The following is a 22385-nucleotide window of genomic DNA, read 5'->3' on the forward strand; positions in this document are numbered from 1 at the left end:
TGCCGGGCAGCGGCACAATCGGGCTCACCCTGATTTTGGCGGCAGCGAGAGATTGATGTTTCCGTTTGTCTTTCTGCTCAATCCCGCCATTCTATTAACATATTCAAATTGTCCGCCGGAGCTTTTGAAAGCATTTTGATTTGTTCTGCCGACTTTGTATCTCTATTACCGCCTGGAAGGAAGACAGTCAATCGGAGCAGGATATCCGGCCATTTGGCTGGCTGGGCCTTTGACGCTATTGTTTGCACTAAAGATGCCTTTGCCCAGCCTCTCTCCTTTTCTCTTTGCTCCCTGCTCCCTTACATCTCTTCCCCGTCGCACACTGCCCGCTTATTTCCTCCCCCTTTGCCCACAAGCCTATCTGTGCCTTTGCAGGACTCGGAGAGAAAGGGCTTCATGAACAAGATTTATGCCATTCAGGACGTGTGTATCAGCGTGCAGAATGCGTTGGATGAAGTGGCCTCCTATGGCGAGAGGATAAAGAAGTGAGTCGTAAGCCTGCTCCTCGGCGCCCGGCCCGCTGCGCTTTGTGCTGCGCTCCACACGTCCCGGTGTTTTTGGCGCCAGCGCCAGGTCGCCCCACTTTGCCTCGCCAGCCCCGATGAGAACGTACGCCTCGGAAACGGCGCCAGCGTGACAAAACACATGATCCGTCCTCCGTCCTCTTGAATCATATACTCGCTCGAATCGATATTTTCTCACGAGCCCTTTTCCTCTCTTTTCAGCACTTTTAATTGGACTGTGCCTTTCCTAAGCTGGCTGGCCATCGTCGCTCTTGGAATGGCCACCGTCATTGTTTACTTCATCCCGCTCAGATACATTGTGCTAGCCTGGGGTAAGCTACGTTTCACAAGCGGCCTTCGCTGTACAAATGTTTCCGTCTTATAAACTCTTAGTTAGTACACAAACGGTGACGCAACACAGGTAGAGCAATGAATAAAATGTGTCTCTTTCCACATGTCGATACAGGAGTGAATAAATTCACCAAGAAGCTGCGAGACCCTTACACCATTGACAACAATGAGATCTTGGACTTTTTGTCCCGAGTGCCCTCTGATGTCCAAGTGGTGGGTCAACCTTCTCTCATATTTGCTCTCTTATTGAACGCTAGCTGCCATTTTTTTTTAAATTCTCTTTATTTTTGTTGATTGCTATGTTTTTTTTTGTAAGGATGTAATCAAATAGGATTTAATGAATTTATTTTCTATACCATAACAAGGCTGATTGGTTGAAAACGATAAACTCACAAAGCTCGTTAGCGAGTTGCTTTTTTTTTCCGTATAAATCAACAGCTCCATGTGTTAGAGATCAGATTTCCTCGTCGCTTAAAAACTACAAATGTGTTTTAGGGACGTGACAAAATGTAGTTTAAAGTGCAATTAAGCAGCAGCTTGTGAAAGTGCAACAGAATGCGTCGTATCCGTTGTGGCCCGCTGTGCCCGCGTGCACAAACACACACATTTTGTGACCTCGGCTCTGATGACCCTTGCCACATCAGCATGGCCAACTTCCTCTTTGATGGCTTGCTGTCTTTCATCTTTACAAGGTCATATTCCTCGCTCCTCCGCGAGACCCCCTGCGCTTTCCGCAATTCGTCCCTTGCGCGACTTTACGCTGTTTTTTTTTTTTTTTTGCACGAGGCAGGTAGCCGTCACATTAAATTAGCCCAAGCTGTCCCCTCTGGTGAAGTGCAACCACCTGACACACCTGGGAGCCTAAAGGGAGAGGGATGTAAAGGGGCACAAGCCCAGCAGGTACGAGGCCTTTACAAGGACCCTAATGAGGGCCTGCTGGATGGGGGCTCTGGGGGTTGGGGGCCATTTGGTCTGGTGTGGTGCACATGCGGTTATAGTTGTGTCAGCTGTTATCACGGCAGTGCTACTGTCACAGAAATTCGTTATTTGGAAAAAGAAACACTGCCGACGAGCGATGAGAAAATGAAGCTTCAAATGTGCTTCATGAACCATTTTTGTAATTTTTTTTTTTTTTTACTCGAGAAAGTATGCTCTTTTCTGGCATCACAAATGGCTGACACAAAGCCGTATAATAACTCCAGGAAACACTCATATAAGTCGAGATGTTGTGGCCGCATTTTTTTTCCTAAAGTTTCTCTGCGGCTAGCAAGACTGACTAATAGAGCCGCCGCTTCTACCGGAGAAATTGATTTGGATACAGTACGAGCATATGCCGTCTTTACGGACATGATCCGGGAGTTCGTGTCCTCTCAAACGTGGCCGAAGCGAGCACCTTTATGGACTTACGTCTTCTCTACCTGACGTTTGGGAGGCGTCAATGCTTTACGACACCATTCGCCGCGTGAGCTGGGGAGCGCCCAATGCAATTAGCATGCCAAGTGGCCATTTATGATGGGCGTAAAGGTGCTTCATCAGGCCCCAGTACAAAAATAAGCGCAGGTTCCAATTTAGCGCCTAATGAACAGCAGGGAGTTCGGTTCATATTTTTAGACAACATTTATAGACGGGATTAAACCCTCCGCGTGTATAAACGGGTCAAAGGCGGGATAGTTAACGTGGATGACGTGTTGCCAGATGCTAGGTGCTAAGATACGAGGGGGGGCTCGTTCACCTTTGCTTTGAACTTATTTGATCATTTAAAAGTTTTTTTTGTGCGACCAATTGGACTGTCTTGAATCTCAATTATTATTATTATTTATTTAATTTGGATTGTATTATTTTATTTAGCTTTATTTGAGAGTCAATTGAAACCCATAAAACTTTTAATAATATTGATCAATATATTGCTTATGTTTGTTCAAAAATACATGGAAAAAAAAAATGTGTGTATCCCAACATCACTTCATTCACCCACTTGCATTTGAGTTTTCTCATTTTGGTTGTCTCACTTTTTACCTGGCAAAGGTTCAATCTGAGAGACAGTGGGTGAGGTTGTGGGACGCTTTGCAGGTAACAGCGTTAAGCGCGCCACAGTACACGGCGCCCCTTCAGCCGAGCGCACTTCAAAGCCTGTTTTGCACTTGTACTGTCAACATTTGGGCGAGGAGAGGAATGGAGAGGAGAGGAGCGAGGGTGGGGCGGCCTTTGAGCACTGCTGGGTCTTTACCCAGCGCCCGCCTTCCTGCCTCTCTTCATGTCTGCGTTCCCCTTCAAGCTTCCTTCCCTCTCACGCTACCAAATTGCTTGTATGTGCTCGCCGCATTTTACTTTCACCCAATTGCGATTTGCTTTTGTTTTGCTAACGCCCCACTTTCTGCCTTTTCTTCTGCTTTTCCACTTTAACTAGCGCTTGTTGTCGGCATTATTGTTGTTATAGGTGAGCCCAGGGTATATAGCGGCAGGCAGGCATGCAGGCAGGCAGGCAGGCCTGTCACCTCACAGGTGGAATTGAACCTGTGACGCACCAGCGATGTTCTTTTCTTTTCCCGGCTGGTAGCTCTTCACAGAGAGGAAAAGATTGTTTGATTGAGATATTGTTTTTGTTTTTTTTTCCCCGCCTCACCTTTTTTTTTGTGTGTTTTTTTTTTTTGTCAATCCCCTTTGCTTCTTTTTACCGACAAGGAAAGTTTTCTTTGTTTGTATGCGCACGCAAAGTTTTTGTGTTTGGACAGGAATGTCAGCGTGCGGATTTAAATTGCCACTTTTTTTTTTTTTTTTTTTTGCTGTTGTAGGCGTTTGGCCGTATAATGGGGCCGCTAACAGCCTGCGATTGTGTACAATAGCTGTCCCAGTTTTGTAGCTTTCCTAAAGAATGTTAACAAATATGGAAATTAGCTGTAAACTATTGGAGTGGTTTGATTTTTGTCTATATGCTGCAATTCAGAAAACTTCAACTCATTTTCAAGAGTGGCCGACTCTGCCGCAAGTTTTGCCGCACTTTGAAATTTCAATCGACTAGATCTTAATAGTAAATCGGACCAAGATTATTGAAGTGATTTTATATAAGTGATTTTTTTTTTAAATGTGCCACTGGCAGTTTTCCAGGATTGTTATTGTCACTGCACATCCACAGGGTCACATACTCAGCCCCCTGTTTTTTTCCCCCGTCGTCTGCTCGAGTTGGCAGCGCTATAAAAGAATCCACACCCACATGAGAACAGTATCAGCCGGGTGTCCACACCTCTGTCCGTCTCAGCCGCTCTTCTATTCTTTGCTTCCCCGTCCGCCCGTCCATTGTTGCTCACTCACCCTCCTCCTATCTTTCTGTCCATCACACTTCTCTTGTTTCTTCTACCTGGAGGTTCACCTGAGTGTCATTGTGGACAATACATCGATTTTATGACCGCCTTCATATTGGGGCTCACACAGTGCAGTGGAGAGCGATAGAGCTTTCCCCAACCAGCAGAAGAAGATGAAAGCTCGTTCAGCCATCAGTCAGCAGCGACGACTCTCGCTTGTCCACCACAAGCGAGAACACAGCGAGCATCTTGTTGTCTGTGCGGAGAATCAGAGAGGACGTCAGTCAGTCAGTCAGTCAGTCAGTCAGACAGACAGGCGGAGTAGCCGACAGTACATCCGCCTCACAGGAATCTCACAGACGGGCTGCGCTGATGTGCTTGTTCACTCGGTGGCGAGCTCTGATCAGCGATCTGCCGGGATTGTCATGCATGCGTCCGTGAGCTCGTGCGTGGAAGTGCCAAGTACTGTCGAAATGTCCATCACTTAAGACAGCCGTGTCCAAACTTTTTGTATCTCAGAGAACAACATTCAGAAAAAAATAAAATAAAAAGAAGGATGTGCTTTAATTTGGGAGTGTATGGAATGATATATTTTTGATGCACTGTGCTGTAATTTCACTTTTGACCACTAGATGGTGGTTTTCTGCAAACTTAAAAGGAGGAGAACCAGAACTTTTGTATTACAGCGCAGCTTATATTTTTTGATTGATGTAGCATTTTTCTCTTTTACATTCCCCCCCCCCCCCCCCCACAATGGAGGCCAACATAAATGACATTCGAATGTTTTTTTACATGTGCAACATTGCTAATCAATTTGGCAAAGTTAGTCAGCGTGCACTTTGTGAAAGAAAATCCAAACGGTCATTCAAAGGCTTCCAATATGTTTTTGTGCTTTCTCCCCCCCCTTCATGATGAGTCTGTTGTCTCTTTCAGGCTTTCTCATGAGCCCTTGCCCTGTCCTCTGTTTGATTGTTTGATGGCTTCCCTTAGGCCACTGTTTCACATCTGTGGAAGCATGTGTTTATGGATATTCCCAGGCCCGTGTGTGTGTGTGTGTGTGTTGTAATCAGTGTGTAATCCCTTCCTTGAGGCCACTGTTCCACACAGCTGGAGTCAGAGAGCCTCTGGAGGCTTTGTGTGCTATTCAAGCATCCTTTGCTCGCTTCACCTGACCGGGTGGCGTGCACGTGTGCGTGTGTGTGTGTGTTTTAACAGGTGCAGTACCGAGAGCTGAAACTAGATCCCAATCCCAGTCCAAATAAGAGGAAGAAAAACAACCCCGGGTAGAAGTCTTGCCTTGTGTCCATTTCCTGTGTGCTGCTCCATTACTGGACTCTAAGAAGAGCGAGAAGGAGCCGCTCGGAATCCAACGTGGCCATTACAGGCGCCTAATGTTTAATTTTTGAAACAAAACAAAAAAAAAAACTCATCCCCATTTGGCTAAAAACAAAAAGTGCAGATGGTGGATCTGTATGTACTTTATTTCCAGGTCCTCTTTCTATCACACTAAACTACATTTCATGCACCAAAAAAAAAAATACGTTGAAGTGCCACCAAAATAATTCGTGTTGTCTTCCTGCGATACTAATGGCAGCCATTTGGATTGAACCATCCAGAGGTCTACCACATTGTTTTTCTACACAAACACACACAGAACGTGTTTTTAAATGCTTTTAAATGCAGTTTGACTTCAAAACTCAGCGGTGTCGCAAATCTTTTCGTGATGTATTTATTTATTCTTATTTATGACACATTACTGAGGCTTCCTGGCTCACAATCTTTTCATCAAATTCATCCAAGCACTGAGCAGCAGAAGAAAGGACATTCACCAAAGTTGTCTCAAATGTCTTGAATGATTCTGATTGAAGGATTGTAAGCCTACTCGGGCTGGTTGACAAAACACAGACTGTGCGTGATGCCGTGCCCCAGGCCGCCCTCGCCATCCGCCCCGTCTCAAACGCTGGCTGATCTGAGAAGCACTGGCTCTTGTGTGTTTACGGAATCAAAGCCAAGGTGGCTTTTTCAGCGCTCTTGTCGTGTTTCCATTTGATGTCCCCCCCGCAGCCGCGTAGCTGTCGCTGTCTCCATCATGATTCCATGGTGCTGTTTGGATGAATTAAAAAAAAGAAGGAATTGTGAGCCGGCCGAGCCCTTTCGTAAATATCCTATATGTTCCAAACGCGCGTGCCCATTCATTTCTGGATTTAGTTTACGACGGTTTTTGAACATTTGCAAGCAAACCAAAGTGTTTGTCATTAGCATTTCAAAACTATAAATCAGGGGTGTCCAAACTTTGACATTTGCGTCCCGCTATTCATTTTCCTGTGGCAAATAATGCTAAAAAAAAAAAAAGGGCAGTTTTTGGAGAGGTTTTAACGCAAGTGAAATGAAGAGGGAGAATTAAATTGAATTGTTTTTGAAAGAATACAAGAATATGTCAGTTTCATATCAATAACTTGTTCATGGAGATAATAAAAAAACATACAAATTCAAATTAGCAATTGAAATGAGGGTTTTGTTTCAAACTAGGGTTGTCCCCACATCTTTCTATGTTTGCGGCTTTTGGAAGGAAATGCTTGGACACCCCTGCTATAAATGAATGTATCAGACTGTAAAGAGGAAAAGTTGTTTGCACCCACTTGAATTGAGACTATTTATTTTTTAACTCTGTGTACATAGCTTAGTCCTTAATAAATAAACAAACGATGGTTGTATTTTCTACCGTATGCTTGTTGATGGTTTGCCGTTGGCACTGTAAAGTATCTGTATGCCTGCCTCATTTTCTAAGATGTCTTTTCTCGTGCGCGTCTGCCTGCCTGCAATGTTTGTGCCTGCCTGCGACATCACTGTCATGTGTTCAACCTGTGACATCATGTGACCAACTGCAGAAGCTCACATCGTGTCGCGCCAAAATGAAATGCAACTGATGTATGTCGAAGAAAAAAAAAACAAAAAAACGACAATAAAATTGTTTATATCTTTACGAGGCCGAAATGTCTTTCTCGGGAATTGCATCGGGCTAGAAAACAACGTTCAATAAACTGTGCAATCTAATGAGATCCAGTTGAGGAAGTGAATGAAAACTCCAGACAAATAAGAGCACAAAACTGTAAAATGAAGTTCTCATAGCATTTATTTCAAAACCGAAGACTCGTAATTTTATATTGATTTGTATTGAGATTCAACAATACATCTCACTTGAACATAAGTCACTTAAGTAGCTTGAGGACTCAACAGGATATTTTGGAAACTGAATGTTTATGGGAAAAAAAAAACACCATCCTTTGGGTTGCTGTATACCAAATATATAATACATATTTCTTATAAATATAATAAATTGCCAGGCACCAGAGTATAAAATATATGCAAAAAAAAAAAAAAGGGCACCATCTCAATATACCAGAACAGGATCACGTTTTGATACGTTTTCACTTTTCTGCCTGTTAATCGCCTTTTACTTCGGTGTTTATCTCAGCCAGGAGGATTTCTCCTTCAGACTGCAGAATCTCCAGCACCTGCAAGAGGACCACCGTATTCTCCCCTTTGCACGACTTGACCGCTTGGCACACTTTTCCCCGGTGTTTCCCTCTGGCCATCTCCAGCAGAGTGTCGGTGTCGCCCGCCAGCCTTATGGCTCGCTGGTCCTTCCAGTCTTGCGTCACTCTTTGAAAAGAGTGCGCCTCTAGGGCACGTGCCAGCGCGGGAAAGGCGCAGCCGGGCGGACTTTTCTCTCGCTTGTAGCATACGATGAGATGTGCCAGCAAACAAGAGCCCGCCTCCAGGAGGTCGTGGTTCAACACCTTCGAGGAGTTCAGGCTAGCGTCGCCCACTTCCGCGGTGCGGATAAGCTCCGCCTTCCATTGTGGGTCGGTGACCAGGTCCAATGGGGTGCGGCCTTTTTTGTCCGTCTGCTGGAGGAGCTCAGAACCTGGAAGAGATGATTTTCTTCCTCATTACTGCAGTCTTTTACATTTACTTGTAAGACGCAATTGTAAAAAGGCTAAAATGCATCCGGTGAATTGAATCAGACGATTAATCGGGTGCATTTGGGGAATGTGCGATGGAGAAAACATACACAGAAGGGCTGGAGTGGTCAATTTTGAACCCAGAACTGAGAGGCAGAACATGCTAACCACTAGACCTCTTTGATGGATTGTGGATTGCTCGATTCTAAAACGATTCCACCGGCGGATGAGTCCATTCCCATGGAGTCCGAGCGCCAGTGGCGGGCTCGCGAGTCAAGTGCGGACGGGGGCCCTTTTTGTTTGCGCTTGGATTGAAGCTTTTTAGCAGCCACCCGCTCTCGAAGCCACTTGACCGCTCAGCCTCGTCGCTGGAGAGCCAACGAGCGGCTCCGTGTGTGACACACAAACAGGTGAAGAGCTGTCAAAAGCCATTTTGGGAGTCGTTGGCGATGGACGCATTTGCGGTGGGGAACGTACCAGGCTGCAAAAGTCACTTGCTTTGAAAAACTGGACAGGGACTAATGGCGTGCGCGGTGGCTGCGGGCCGCCAAGGTCGGTGCTCATCTAGCTTTTAGGGATAGAAAAAATGCCAACGTGCAAAATTGGAATTCATCGACATAAACCTTTGACTTAAGTGGGCACATTTTTAAATGCGCTGGTCAAACAACAGGGGCGGCTGTCAACGATGTAAGAGCGCACGTTTGGAGAGGACCGCTTGTTTTCGGTATGTTCCAGGCCATGTCAGAAATGGCTTTTGTGTGTGTCACCTCACAAATGTTTGACAGTTCTGACTTTTTTTTTTTGTGGGATTGTCCCCGTAGTGTGAGTCCAGCAAATAATGTCTCTCGCTGCGGCCCATCATGGACTGCGAATCACTTGGCCGAAATGACGCTACAAGTGTCTAATCGTATAAAGATGTCATTACTCACGCTAACTGGTGTCAAATGACTCCCATATTGACAGGCATCACACGCACAGCGACGCAATACTGAGTTCGGAGATGGCGGCTTCAGGTACTGTGGTGAGGATAAATACAGCACCTGGGGGATTACACCGGTGCACAGGGTAATTGCACCATCCTGTGTGTGTGTGTGTGTGTGTTTGTGTGTGTATGTGTGAGTCATCTCCAGCTATGGCTGCAGTATTTACATGCTGCGCCAACCCCAACCAGCCAGATGCAATCCACTCGTACACACACCGAGTGCAAAGCCCTTTGGCCTTTAGAGGGCAGGCGAAGACAAGGAATATAAAAGCAGGAGTGGAGGAGGAGGGAAAAGTGGCGTTAAAAAAAAGAAAAAAAAAGAAAGAGGCAGAGAGAGAGAGAGAGAGAGAGAGAGAGAGAGAGAGAGAGAGAGAGAGAGAGAGAGAGAGAGAGAGAGAGAGAGAGAGAGAGAGAGAGAGGCAAAGAAGATGCGGTGCCGCCTCTTTGTGTGTCTGCTGAGGAGACGTTGCATCCGCTGCTCTTCTCCCCTCACTGCCTGCAAACAGAGGCGGGATGAGTGAGTCAACCTCAGCCAGGGGCATGACATCACTGTCCACTGGCAGATGCGAGAAGGAACGTCTCAAAATGCCCATTGTGGCCACACTGCCGCAGCTAGCGCTAACATTAGCCGACCAATACCTTACGGGCATCCTATTTACCAGAATACCCTTTACTGATGAAAATATGTATTTCGATTTTGAAATAGAAGCAGCGAAATTCCAGACATGGTCATGTGGCGTGGCTTTGGGCGATTGGATAACGAAGGGAGTGTGAGACTTAGCCTTGCCCTCAATCGTGGCATCCTTTCCCTGCCAGCTCGACGAGCCCGGAGGGACCCACCCCGCCACAAACGCGCACACACACAGGCCAAGGCCTCCGAGCAGACAAGCTTACAAAAGGGTGAGATCACTCTGAAAAAAGTCTTTGTTGGCGTGCCAGTGTCAGTGTTGCCCTCTCTGGCCCGAGCCAAACCTTGCCAGTTTGGCTCAGCCCGTCTGCTGGAAACAAGGACGGCAGAACCAACGATGTGCCGGTGAAAACAACAACAACAACTACAGTAATTCCAGGAGGCACCCGGAAGAAGAAGGAGAACATAGAAAAGTCTCCTTTCTATCAGTGTGTGTCTCCGTGGAAAATTGTTCAAAAGGACTCTTTGTGAAACAAAACACAACGTTACGTGGCCCCTCAAGCCAAAACTTAAAGAAGGATCAAAGATGGCCATGCAAACAAGAAGGAGTTTAGCAAAAAAAGCCCACTGGAGACGTTCGAGCCCGGAGTCGAGAGGAGCCGCCGCCGCCGCCGCCTCCTCAAAAGCCGCCAGACAAGAAGGCCATCAAGTGTGAGGGAAGCGTCGACAGTTGAATGGAGAAGCTTGCAGCTGGTTTTCCAATTGAAGCTCATCGCTTTTGCTTTTTAAGGTTGCGTCCCTGCGAGGAGACCTGACCTACAACAGGCCAGACACGTCTGCTGCACACATCCACTTCATCTGTAGCTCTAATTTTACACATAGCAGGCGCTGCTGCTGCTTCTTCCTCTGACCTCTTTTAATTCCCTCAACCTCGGCGTTTCGCAGGAAGCGTGTGAAAACAAAGTAAGAGAGAAGCCTCCCTTTCCCCTCCGGGACCAAATAATCCCTGTCTAATTTAGTTTTAGAGGACAGAATATGTACTTGTGTTGATGGGGAAAGTCACGGCAAATTAAGTGTAATTAGTCAATCATGAAGATGCTGAGGTGAGTGGCATCCGAAATGAAAATACACTTCAATCTTTCCATTCAAATCGATTCTACAATGCGGGTCAACTCTCGGTTTGCCTTTTCCAAAAAAGTCAATAGTGGCTTACAAAATGAATTATTATTTCGCAATGTTGGTTATGTTGGATAATGTTAAGACTCTTGAAAAATTTCAAGAGTTTTGTTTGGTTAATTAGGGAAATGTAAAAAAACAACAACCTAAAGACGTTTTAGGTGTATGTTAGTAAGTCTTGAAAACATGTAATGCTGCCTGACTTGATTTCCCATGTGAGGTATTTAGATCTTTGAAAGAATCCAAAATCCCAAGTCATAAAAGTGCACATGACCGATGCCAAATTCATTACCTCGCTAGTTGAGTAGCCGTGTTCTAGCCACTGTCCGCTTTGGCTTAGCCACTTTCAATTTGGCTTAAGAAGGGTAGCGAGCCATTTACCATAAAATGGGCTTCAGCGATAACTTCACGCACAGCATTTCATTTGCCAACAAGCTCAGCTGTGTTTGTTGGCCACAAGGCTTCTTTTAGTTACAGCGGCCGTGACATGCGAGCCAACTGCCGCTGTAAATCATGAACAAAATGGCCAATTCCAAACCATCTCAACATGATATGATTCCGTTCATTGGATGGGGGGGGGGGGGTGCGATATGATGAAATTCCTATTGGGATCGTATCGGCTTTTGGGAGATTTAAAGCTGCTGCAAGGCGCTTTTTGTGACCCACCTGCAGCCTCCAGAAGCATTTTGGCGATGTTCAAGTGTCCGTTGAGCAGGGCGTCGAAAAGAGGGCTGACCCCCTCCACCACGCATCTCATGTCAGGGGCGGGCCGGTGACGCAGCAAAGCCTCCACGCACGCCGCGCTGCCGTTGCAACATGCTTCGTGCAGAGGTGTCCAGCCGACGTGGTCTAAATGGCAGAGGGGGGGGAGGGGGGGGGAAATGGCCGCCCCAAACAAACGTAACGCTGTGTTTAGACGCATGTAAAGAAAATTGGCTTGACTTCCCCTTTAAAAATACGTTGCCATGGCGCCAAATCAAAAAAAGCTTGGACAATTATGTGTGAAATGTGTTTGCATATAGGCTGAAAGGCATTTCCCACAAATTTGCTATAAATGCATGAATGGCCTTCGATTCTGAAGTGAGCGCTAAAACAAAACTTATCCCTTCATTGTGATGGGCCTCTTTTTGGGCAGATGTGTGCGCTTGGAAAATGGAGCTTACTTCTTCCAAAACTTCCCCCCCTACTGAGAGCCAAGTTCAGTTTTGCCGTTAAAAGTGTAATTACATCAAAATAGCAGAAACCTTTCGAAACAGTGCAACATTTCCATAAATAGGGATGAAAAGTAATTATATTTGACTTAAGCACACGAGAGAAAGTCATTACTAAATGCAGTATTAGAAGACAGCAGAATCTAGAAAGCCGAGCCTGTGAATGTGACACGCCCTTTACATTTCGGCAAAAGGTTAACCTCAGCGATGAGACGTTTAAGCATTTAATTCTTTTTTTTTCGCATCCCCTACTGTGTTAATACGTCTCGGTGGGGTGCCGAGACCAGAAAGAAACTCTTACCTTTCACGTTGACGTCGGTGCCAGGGCACGCCAGAATGTAAAGCACAGTTTCCACTTGGTTGGTCTTGCACGCTCTGTGGAGGCGGGTCTCGCCTTCCATCAAGACAAACACACCCAAAAAGACAAAAATCCCAAATTATCACATGAACAGATGATAAATGACCCTCAAAAAAACCAAAAAAAACCAAGCCTGAGCCACTGAAGTGAATGAAAGCTGCCAGTGAGGGTGCAAATTAAGAAGCATGATCGCTTCCAAGGTGGAAAAAAAAAAGAGAATAAGAATTTCAAACAGGGCTGGACAAACTCCCACTGTGCTTTTTTTAACCAATTTCGAGCAGCAACGTCATCAACGGATCGGAATGCTTGCAAATAAATAAGTTATTAATATATATATGTCTATACGCATATATATATATATAGTATGTCCCCTCTTTGCATGTATGGCTGAACTTCAAAGGGAAGTTGGAGGCCAAGCACGAGTGGTTTTGTGCTTGGCAGTTTAATATAGCGCAGCAAAGACTCAAGTAAATGCTTTACTAGCGCTCCCCAGGACGCCACGCCTGTACAGGGGCTCCACTCCACTGCGCACGGGGAAAAAGACAAGAAGGTTCCGGATGGGTGGGAGTTGGGGGGAACAGGTGGAAAGTACATGCTTCTCAAAGAAAGAAACTTGGAAAAGTTGGATCACTTTATGCGGCTGTACTGCTTGAACTCCGGACTGTATCCAATACTCCAAATACACAAAGTTTATATTTGCTCGTTACGTAGAGCTGCAAAAAATGTAATTAAAAACATAGTATATTCCTGTCAATGATTAAAAAAATAAAAATGTGTTTTCCAATGTACTACAACTATTGCGGTAGAAGTTAGAAACTCTGAAGAAGAAAGTTGGACTAGCTCTCCCTCACCCAACTCGATTTGGTGGGGCTTGAAGTCCAATTTTTTTTTTTTCTCTCCAATAACTTGTCCGTTTACAAGACCGTTTAAATCTTTAACAACATTCGACACGGACAAATCCAAACGTTTGTCGCTTATCAGTTCTGACAACGATGTACATTGTAAGACATTTCCAAAGCCACAACGACCCAAACAGACGGGTCGGGGAAGCGGGCCAGCCCAAACCTGCAGGCTTTTAATGAGTAAACGAGCCAAGCAGCACTGCGAGTTCTATGCCGAGCGCTGCGCCATTACTGAGCTCTAAAACGCTGTGATTAAACACCCATTCCACTACACCGCATGTGTACACATTCCCGCAAATGCCAGGGCCAATCCACGCTCTGTTAAATCACTTTAATGGCTCCAATTTGGACACAACGCTTCTATTATTGGGGTAATTGCATACTCAGCATTTACAAGCACGGAAAGGATAAATTCGCCTGTCCTTTCTATAAATTCCCCGTTTCGCACTTTAATAGAAATGTTCAAAGGGTGTGTTGCTCTTTACATCCCACAGTCTGAAATACTGCACTGCTGTTACACTTGGCCCAGCAATCCTTCAACCATTTTTTGGCCAGGTACTGTATTTCAATGAGAAAACCGGGATGAGAAACTCTTCAACCAGGGACGGGGGCGGTCATGATTACTAGTTGTGTCGGGAGACTCGGGAACTTTCTTCTCCATCAGGTCGAATGAATATTGACTTTTTGTTTTGCACGCCACTGAATACGCTCATCAAACGATCCGGACTATCTGTGTCAAGCGTGCCGCAGCACAGCGTGGAGTTCCTTGTGTGAGCGCACCTTGAATGTAATCACAAATCACTATGTACTTTTGCAAACTCAACTGATGCCATATCATGGAGTAAAGCGTTTCATATGAAATAAAAACAGTTTGATCTGCTCTCATGTTTTGCATGCGGTACAACATGAAGCTATTCGGCAAAACAGTTTGCAGCTCAAATCTCTGCTGAGCATCCTGGAGCAGAGAACTTCCTGGCAAAAAAAATAAAAAAATAAAAAAGAATAAAATCCCACTAGCCTTATGTGCTACTTTGACAAAGACGCAGGGGTTTGCAACATGGTAGATACGTACAAGCCAAGCAAGTTTATACATGTGGCTGTAAGCAGCTGTGAGAGAAAAGAGGCAAAAGGCGCAAAGGGGTGTGTGTGTGTGGGGGGGGGGGGGGGGGTGAGGCCGAGAGGGGAGAATGCTGCGCCGATGGTTCATCAAAAATTAATGCCCGCCGCATTGGTATAGACATCACGTAGCGGAAAAACAACACACGGCAAAAGCCTCGGTGCTCCCTCGCTCCCCCCCCCCACTGCTCTCCTTCACCTCCTCCCCTCCAGCACGGGGCCTTTCTGATCAGGTGAAGCAGGGGAGATATGAGCTCTGACACCTTGGAGAGTTCACGCCGAGTGCCACGGCTTTAATTGCAGGAAGTTCCACTGCCGCAGCCGCTGTATATCTGCGCCGCTGCCCTAATTGCTGCATTTAATGTCCCAATAAAGGAGATGTGAGGGGAAACAGTAAACGCTAATATGCAGTATTGTTTCCTGCGTGAAACATATTCCCGCCTATGCCATTTATTTGCTCATCTATTAATGCAATCTTAAAGTCTGAATGTAGTCGTCCCACTTTCAAACATGAGGCCCGGGGGCAAAATCCGGCCCACGTCAATTTAAGTGGCCAACAAAAATAAATCACGTGGTTAGTTTCCTGCAACACTCTTGATAACATTGCAATATTGCGCATTATAAAGTGAACAATAGAGGAACTAAGTTAATATGTTGGCTACCTGTATTAGGCCCTTTAAGGGAATCCATCACTACAATGTGGCCAGCAACAACAAAAAGGACTTTGACAAAAGTGAGTTTTAAAGTATTTTGTTGTGTTGTGATGCCACCGCCAAAGAGGCCAAACTGTACAGCACACCTTGAAGTCGACATTTCCACGCGTTATGCGCTCTTCATTAAATGTAAAATGATGACACCACCGTCATGGCTCTCGCTTTATTGATGACCCGGTGGCAGTCCATTAAAAGCTCACTTCTTGCAAATGTGCAGCTACATTGGCAACTGTAGAGTGTGTGTGTGTGTGTGTGTGTGTGTGTGTGTGTGTGTGTGTGTGTGTGTGTGTGTGAGTTCTACCTGCTGCATTAACTTTGCCTAGGCCTCTAGGGATGTAGTTTCCGCCCGATTCATTCTCCACTGGCCTAAGAGTCCTGGACAGGGCACAAAGGACACCGTCAACATTTTTTTTTTTTTTTTAATGGAAATAGACGTGAACACAGCAGTAGTAATTCAATGAGAAATTCTCCACGATTCACATTAACAGGTCGAAAAGTTTCAATGGCTGGCCGTTTCACTTCATCGAGGAACATCCATCGATTGCCATTAGCAAATGAATTCCTCGTAGCACTCTGTACAATCTTTCACAGCTTTTTTTGCACACAGACGCACACAAAAACACGGGCATTTTTCTTTTCCAAAGCACTTTTCCTCCTACTTAACGCCTCAAACTCAGACACAGAGAATTCTAGCGGAGCGAGCACATTAAGAGGAATAAGTCATGAAAGAAAGTGAAGCCTCTTCAAAGTCGTGGCGTGCTAATAGCTGTGGGCTGTCACTAGTCCTGCGAGCAGGTACGTGGGATCTGCCCGCATGGAGTCTGACAGGTGTGCGCGTGTGTATTGCGCCCCAGCCAAATGCTATCAGTATTACAGGGAGGCGGCTTGTTCGCTGGTAATTGGCTTGTTTCAGAAGGCGGGAAGGAGCTCCCGGCAGCGAGGAGGAAAGGAAACACACGCCCTGTCGCGTTGCTTGTTATTAGCGGGGACAGGGCTGAGGAGACGCCGGCGCTATAGCGGGCTCGGTTTGACAAAGAGTCCAAGAGTGAGCGAGTGTCACCCGGACCGGTTGATGAGGAGGCTGACAGGATGCGGCTTGCTGGTGTACTTTTTCTTTCCATTTGGAAAGCGGAGTGCGTACCTCGACGGCCTCCTCGATACCGATAAGAAAGGCGTCGTTGCCGTTCGGCGAGCTCTCTGCTTGATTATATTCCGACTAAATCAAATCGATTGAAATAAATTGTCACAGTCTGACATTTCACTATTTTGTTGTGGGTCCAATTCACCGAGGTCAGACCCTTGAGCTCGTTTGAAGCATCTAACACGTCTCCTGAGTTTCATCCTCTGCTCTAAAGATAGTATGAGAAGAAAATCAAATGGATGGCGTCACAAGCCGCAGTCACATTTGGCCTATTTATATTCTGACGTTTGCTAAATGCCTTTTGTGACAATCGCTCCAACAATAGAAAGAGGATATTTTACATAACAGGTTCCTAAAATACACCGAGTCATAGTAGCGAGTGCGATTGAGTCGTGTGTCAGATTTCTAGACAAAAGATGTGTTAATTGATTAGGAGAGTCGATGTTCTTGAAATGTGTATAGCCAAGCTTCAGCCGTGAAATGGAGGAAACAAGATTTCCTTTTGCTTTCTGTTCTCCATTCATCACACACTTTGTCATTTTAATTTGCTTCTTTCTTTCAGGGTCAAATGATTGCGCGTGGCCCTGGGCACTTCTTTATCTCCAGCGCGCACATTGCCTTTGCTCGTTTGCGCGAGCGAATCAAACGCAAGCTTTTGGATTGGCAGCGGAGCGGCAAGCGATGATGTAAAGCAAAGAGGAAGGGAGGGACGGAGGGAGGTAGAATGTGGCCAAAGCATGAACCGGTAGCCTTTACGTGAACCGGCTCCCCGATGACTCCTGCCCTTCTCCGGGCCAACTACCTGCTGGTGGAACAGCAGATGTCTGCTATGGGGTATAAAGGCAAAGTGTGCGCGTAATTACATTCAAGATGGCGGAGAAAGATTCAGTATGCGAGGGAGGATTACGAGAGGTGGGGCTGAAAGCTGAGTCGGCGGTCGTACCAGAGGACCCTTGGAGAGTTTGTCTGTGTGTGTGTGTGTGTGTGTGTAACCTCTCTTTGTTGCGCTCCTGTCAGCAAGCATGCGCAGATAAGATCAGACCCGGGCATGACCCATCACATGCCAACCCCTCACGCTCTGCCTGACCTCCATTTGCTTCTCTCGCTCTGCCCTTCCATGCATCCCTGCTCCTCACAAACGCACAACTCTCTCCAGGTGTCCTTTTGTTCCATCACACTCGCGTTGCCGCCCGCTCTTTTTCATTTTCCCCTATTTACCGCGAGCCCGTTGAAAGGCAAACCGCCGGCGGGGAGAAATATTGAAAGTTAGTTTTGCATCCCACGCTGTTATGATTTTTCTTTTTTCTTTTTAAAAATCAGTTGGTTGACTTGTGCCCAACGGCCGTTATCTTTTTTTTTTTTTTTCCTCCCCCAATCAGAGTGTAAGTGATGCAGACAGGTAGCCTACCTGCTGTTGGTGTTCGGGCTGGCGCAGCTGTTGGTGGTGTGCGGTGTCCAGCTGTGACTCTGGGATAAACCTTCCAACGCAGGCAGGTAGAACAGCACCTGTCAAACGACATACGTAGTCATGTGTGTATGTCTGGACTAGATTTCCTGTCAAAAGACTGCCAACAAATTTAATGTATAGTGTCTCATGACAAATACCATCACTATACTCGTATTAATAGATGCACAAGTGAGTGTACCCTCCACTCTTCCATAAGTAGGTCAAAAATGACTCATATTAGAATCATATTTTGGGAGAGCTTCTATGATATTAGGTATTATATCTAGGATGCATCTAAGGGTTAAACTGGACTACAAAGAAAAAAACATCCAAACAAGCACATACCAGTTTCTTGAGAGACAAAGGTTCACTGCCCACTGGGATTTTAGTATTGCTGCAGATATTCCTGAATACTGCATCCACCAAGGCTAACTTTAACCTGGTTGAAGAAATACAAGCCACCACCTCAGTGAGGACGACTGTCGACAGACCTGCATGATATAAAAAATAAAAAATAAACATCAGATTCCCATGCCCACACAATTACGCAACAGTATGTGCAACTTTTAACCCAATTTTACTGTCATAATAAATATATGCAATAGCTTTTGCTATCATCTCTATCTTCACTCCTTACATTGGCTCTTGATGGCAAAGTGCTCTCCAAGATCTTGTAGTCCACGTTCCACAAGCGCCGGGTTCAGTTTGAAATGCTTTGTGCACCAAAACTCCACCAACACTGACAGCAGGTCCATCAGGACGGCTAGCAGATTTGATTTGTGCTTCTTGTCGCGGTCCGCGTTGTCCTTCGGGGAAAATGAACCGCACTTCAGGTTGGCAAAGGAGCAGTAAATGGTCACGGCCAATCTGAGCCACATTCTAAAATGTTTACCCCAGAGGCAGCCTGAATCGTGAGCTGGACCAGTTTTTTTACAGCGTGTGACAATAGATGCGAGCGTTCCCACACGGTCCAGAAGGTTTGGTACATCAAAGAAGCGGATGTTGAGACCTGGCAGACTCGTGGTTCTCGAAGCTGCCTAAAACCAAAAAGACAAGTGTGAGTCAACTTCAATTAAATTTTTTTCCAGGCAAAACGATATCTAAATAGGAACGCATTTAAGTAAGACACGACGCCTTGTAGACAGATTTTATGGAATAGACGGACGGGTTCTGTACCCCGTGGTGACGGAGTAGAGTTCCCCTTGAAATAGCCGGAGAAAAAATGCCAGGATGTCACTGTAGAAGTGTAAGAGAGTTGGCGGTCCAGGACGAGGGAGCCGGTGACAAGTGGCCTCACTTGACAGACAGTAACTACAGGGACAGACACAAATGGGGAAACAACAAAGTCAGATCTGGGGCACTTGTACAAAATCCGTTTTCTAGAAAAAAACAACGTTCTTAAAGGATGGCATTTACGTGATGGGGAAAAGATGAACGTGTACCTGATGGCTGCCTCGAGAAAAGGCCACTGGCCCATCTTGCAGCGAGGGCACTGCAACACCTGGCTGTAAAAATCCACGTTGGCGGGAGCCAGCCAAGAAGGGTTGCTAACTAGCAACCCATGCATTATTTGTTGGAAGCTCCTCAGGAAGACAGTTGTGGCCATACCCTGTGACGGAAGGTACTGCCATGACTTGAGCAAAATTTGCAATCATGGTAAATCACTATTTGGAGTTCTGCAACAGGCCGGGGAGTGTTTGGAATGTACACTGTCTGGTGATCCCGGTCCTACCTGCTGTGCGTAGTCCATCAGAGACACCAGGTACGGTGCCGGCGGCAGAATCCCCGGGGACATTTCACTTCGGATGGCCGCCATGGCTTCGATGAAGAGGCCTGAATCGATCATGGCGCCAATGTAGCTCAAATGCGTTCCGTTTTCCTGAAAGAACATTAAGAACGGTGATACTAAGAAGAGTCAACAGGGCAGAAGGGTAATGGAAATTGGATGCGATGGGCCATCTTAAGTTCCGGGGCTTCATCCCGAACTGTCAGTTCGTTTCAAACAGCATATGGACTGAGGGTAGAGAATGGAAATACACAAGTACTAATAATAGCAATGTGATAGCTATCGGCTTGGGATGGCTACAGACGGGACAGTCATGTTAATAGCTATGCCAATCAAAAGGCCCAGATCAGCTGACGGTTAAACTGGTGACCTGAGGACAAGGCGCCCTTGCTTTCCCTTGAGATGTATGACATGAAGGAAATAGAATGACCTGATCTTCTTAATGAAACACGTGGTTATTTTAGCATCAACGAGATTCCAAAGACAGCCGGTAGTACCTCTGACAGAGGACGATGGGGGTCGGGGTTATCAAGGAAATCGAGGAAGAGCAGTCGTGGGTGGCCCTGAAGAATGGATTGCAAGATCAGGCATGCTGAAAGACCATTTGTAATAAAACTGTGCTTTGTTTCTCTTTAGCAGCCACACCTCGTGTTTGACGGCCTGGTCCCTGAGGTCAGCTTCCAGTTGAGAAAAGTCCACTTTCGCAGTACTGGATTCCATTGCGTCATTATCATCTTTTATGTTAAACATTATGTCAGCTAAGTTGCTCTGCCAAAGGGCATAAAAAAAACAAAAACACACACACATATGAATATGGGTAAAGCACAAGTATATCCATTTCAAAATGTGTACAATGAATAACTTCATAAAATAGCTCAGTTCCAAATAATCTTACTCTATCCCACCTCTTTGAATTAGAATCAATAATTCAGAAAGTACAACAATAATATGATGACGGATGAAAAAAACAACAACTCTTGGCTTTGTAGTTCCGTCCTCACATGACTTACCCCAAAGAGGTACTGGATGATGTGGCTTACAGGAAAGCAAGGTGCATTGTGGGAATTGGCGTCCTGGGTGACAGGCTTGGCTATGACGTGAGTGATCACGGCGTGAGCAGGAGGAGGATAGCTGTAGACTGTGGCGGTACCAGCTTCCAGGAGCCTGGTGAATCAATTCCAAATTGATGACTGGATTCTATTCATTCATGATTTTAATGAAATTGTATTTGCATGTGGTCCAACCCACCGTTTGAACATGACTGAACGAGAAGAATCTTGGACCATGAGAAGAACCCTCCAACCTTGAAAGGCCCCTGTTATTGCTCCACTGGTCACCTTCTCCCTCCATTGTCTAATGGGATGGAAGGCCGCAGATGAAGTATCTGCCGGAATGGCCACCTCATAGGGCCCCTCCGGGAGCCAGGAACCATTCTGAACACTGTCCAGAACGTACTTCGGAGTCACAGCCCACTTTCCTGGTACGAGAGAAGCAGAAACAATAGAGAATACAAATACAAAAATAAATAAATAAATACAGTTCTGTAAAAATGCCACACTTTGCGATTCCTACCTGTATTACTATGAGGGCTGGACAATTCATCGGAATGAATTCAATCAATGAATAATCATATTTAATTATAGTGAGTTCAATATCAATCAAAATAATTGCCCAGCTCAAATGAATGTTTACAAAAGTATATGTGCAGCATGTTTACATAGCTCAGACACACGGAAGAGATCTGAGGGGGAGAAGAGGCCTCGCAGATAAGTTAGTTACAAAAACAAGCAGGTAGTTACATTAATCTTCAATTCTTGGATGGATGAAACAATTTGTTCTTGTGCTCACCACAAGAATCAACATTGGTGTTTTCTGTGATAATCATGTAAATGCATGACTTGCTTAGAACAATGTATTTACTATCATGTTGACCAACCTGCAGCACAAGAAGCCAAACATTTCTCACTGGCCAAAACTTTTGGGATTATTAAATGGGTACAAGTTCTCTGGTAAACCTGTGGGAAAAGTGTAGCATTAATGCATTCATTGTTTCATCAGGATGTGGATGTGTTTATCGCTACTTACGGAACCACCAACATATTTTCCACTCAGCTGCTTGATTCCCTGGAGCAAAACTCTCTTCTCGCCACAATTTTTGATCCCAGAAATTTGGAACACGGGTGGGCAGTTATCCATTACCAATTACGACATTTAGATCTGATCTGTCAACATCAACATTGTCACTTTGCAAGCAGTTTTGCAATGCAAATTGGATGCAGAATAGATTAAATTTTTGGGTATCTCTCTTTTGACACTTCAAACTTGTCTCATACATGCATGATCTCAATAAAATACACAATATTTAACTTGGCTTGATTGGTTTAAACAAATTAACTCACAGTCATTCACAACTGATAACTGATCTTTTTTTTTTACATGCTCAGACATTTACTCAGACATTGACGCAATCATCTTACGTGTATCCTATTCCTTTTTTGATGAAAGTTTATTAACGTTAACATATCGTTCTACCGTCGAAAAACAGAAGAAAGATTTTTGATTACGCTCGACTTTGCCTCCTCCTGTGTTATTGGTGTGACCAAGTAGATCCACGGTGCATGGATTCGCAGGGATGTTTATCTAAAATTAATATCGGTTATCATCAATTCCTCTATGCATTGGAAATGCTGTTTCTTCCAAAATTTATAATATGAACTGTATTTAGATGTGAACACTATACATTTGATTTTACAGTTTATTATTCACATTTTGTTGGAACGAGGAAGCCGGGTTTCCCCTTTCATTCA

General features: G+C 45.3%; 2 protein-coding genes across 8 annotated transcripts in view; one reads left to right on the forward strand and one right to left on the reverse strand.

The window, feature by feature from the left end:
- mctp1a (multiple C2 domains, transmembrane 1a) overlaps window positions 1-7105 on the forward strand; it is a 59525-nt gene extending 52420 nt beyond the window's left edge. For all 4 annotated transcript variants that reach the window (XM_085909810.1, XM_085909811.1, XM_085909813.1 and 1 more), the window contains 4 exons: window positions 376-485; window positions 726-835; window positions 970-1067; window positions 5369-7105. In XM_085909810.1, the coding sequence (XP_085765936.1) occupies window positions 376-485; window positions 726-835; window positions 970-1067; window positions 5369-5440 (390 nt within the window). In that variant the 3' untranslated portion in view covers window positions 5441-7105. The remainder of the gene's footprint in view (window positions 1-375; window positions 486-725; window positions 836-969; window positions 1068-5368) is intronic.
- A 176-nt stretch (window positions 7106-7281) lies between these two features.
- slf1 (SMC5/6 complex localization factor 1) lies at window positions 7282-22218 on the reverse strand. 4 transcript variants are annotated; one of them, XM_085910461.1, is made up of 18 exons: window positions 22143-22218; window positions 21664-21800; window positions 21515-21593; window positions 20827-21055; window positions 20589-20742; window positions 20224-20346; window positions 20076-20141; window positions 19525-19671; window positions 19235-19401; window positions 18969-19103; window positions 18685-18829; window positions 18430-18598; window positions 18138-18283; window positions 17754-17851; window positions 15506-15579; window positions 12417-12509; window positions 11571-11753; window positions 7282-8081 (listed from the first exon to the last, which is right to left on the reverse strand). In XM_085910461.1, exons 2-18 carry the CDS (start codon window positions 21772-21774, stop codon window positions 7597-7599), a joined length of 2604 nt encoding a protein of 867 aa, XP_085766587.1. In that variant the 5' UTR covers window positions 21775-21800; window positions 22143-22218; the 3' UTR covers window positions 7282-7596. The 4 variants fall into 4 exon arrangements, with proteins under 4 accessions (XP_085766587.1, XP_085766589.1, XP_085766588.1 ...); XM_085910463.1 differs by having other exon boundaries at window positions 21664-21795; window positions 22143-22207; XM_085910462.1 differs by having other exon boundaries at window positions 21664-21795; window positions 22056-22207.
- Between the last annotated feature and the right edge of the window lie 167 nt (window positions 22219-22385).

Source organism: Syngnathus leptorhynchus, chromosome 4 (assembly GCF_054491065.1).
Source record: "Syngnathus leptorhynchus isolate UIUO chromosome 4, UIUO_Slep, whole genome shotgun sequence".
Classification (NCBI taxonomy): Eukaryota; Metazoa; Chordata; class Actinopteri; order Syngnathiformes; family Syngnathidae; genus Syngnathus; species Syngnathus leptorhynchus.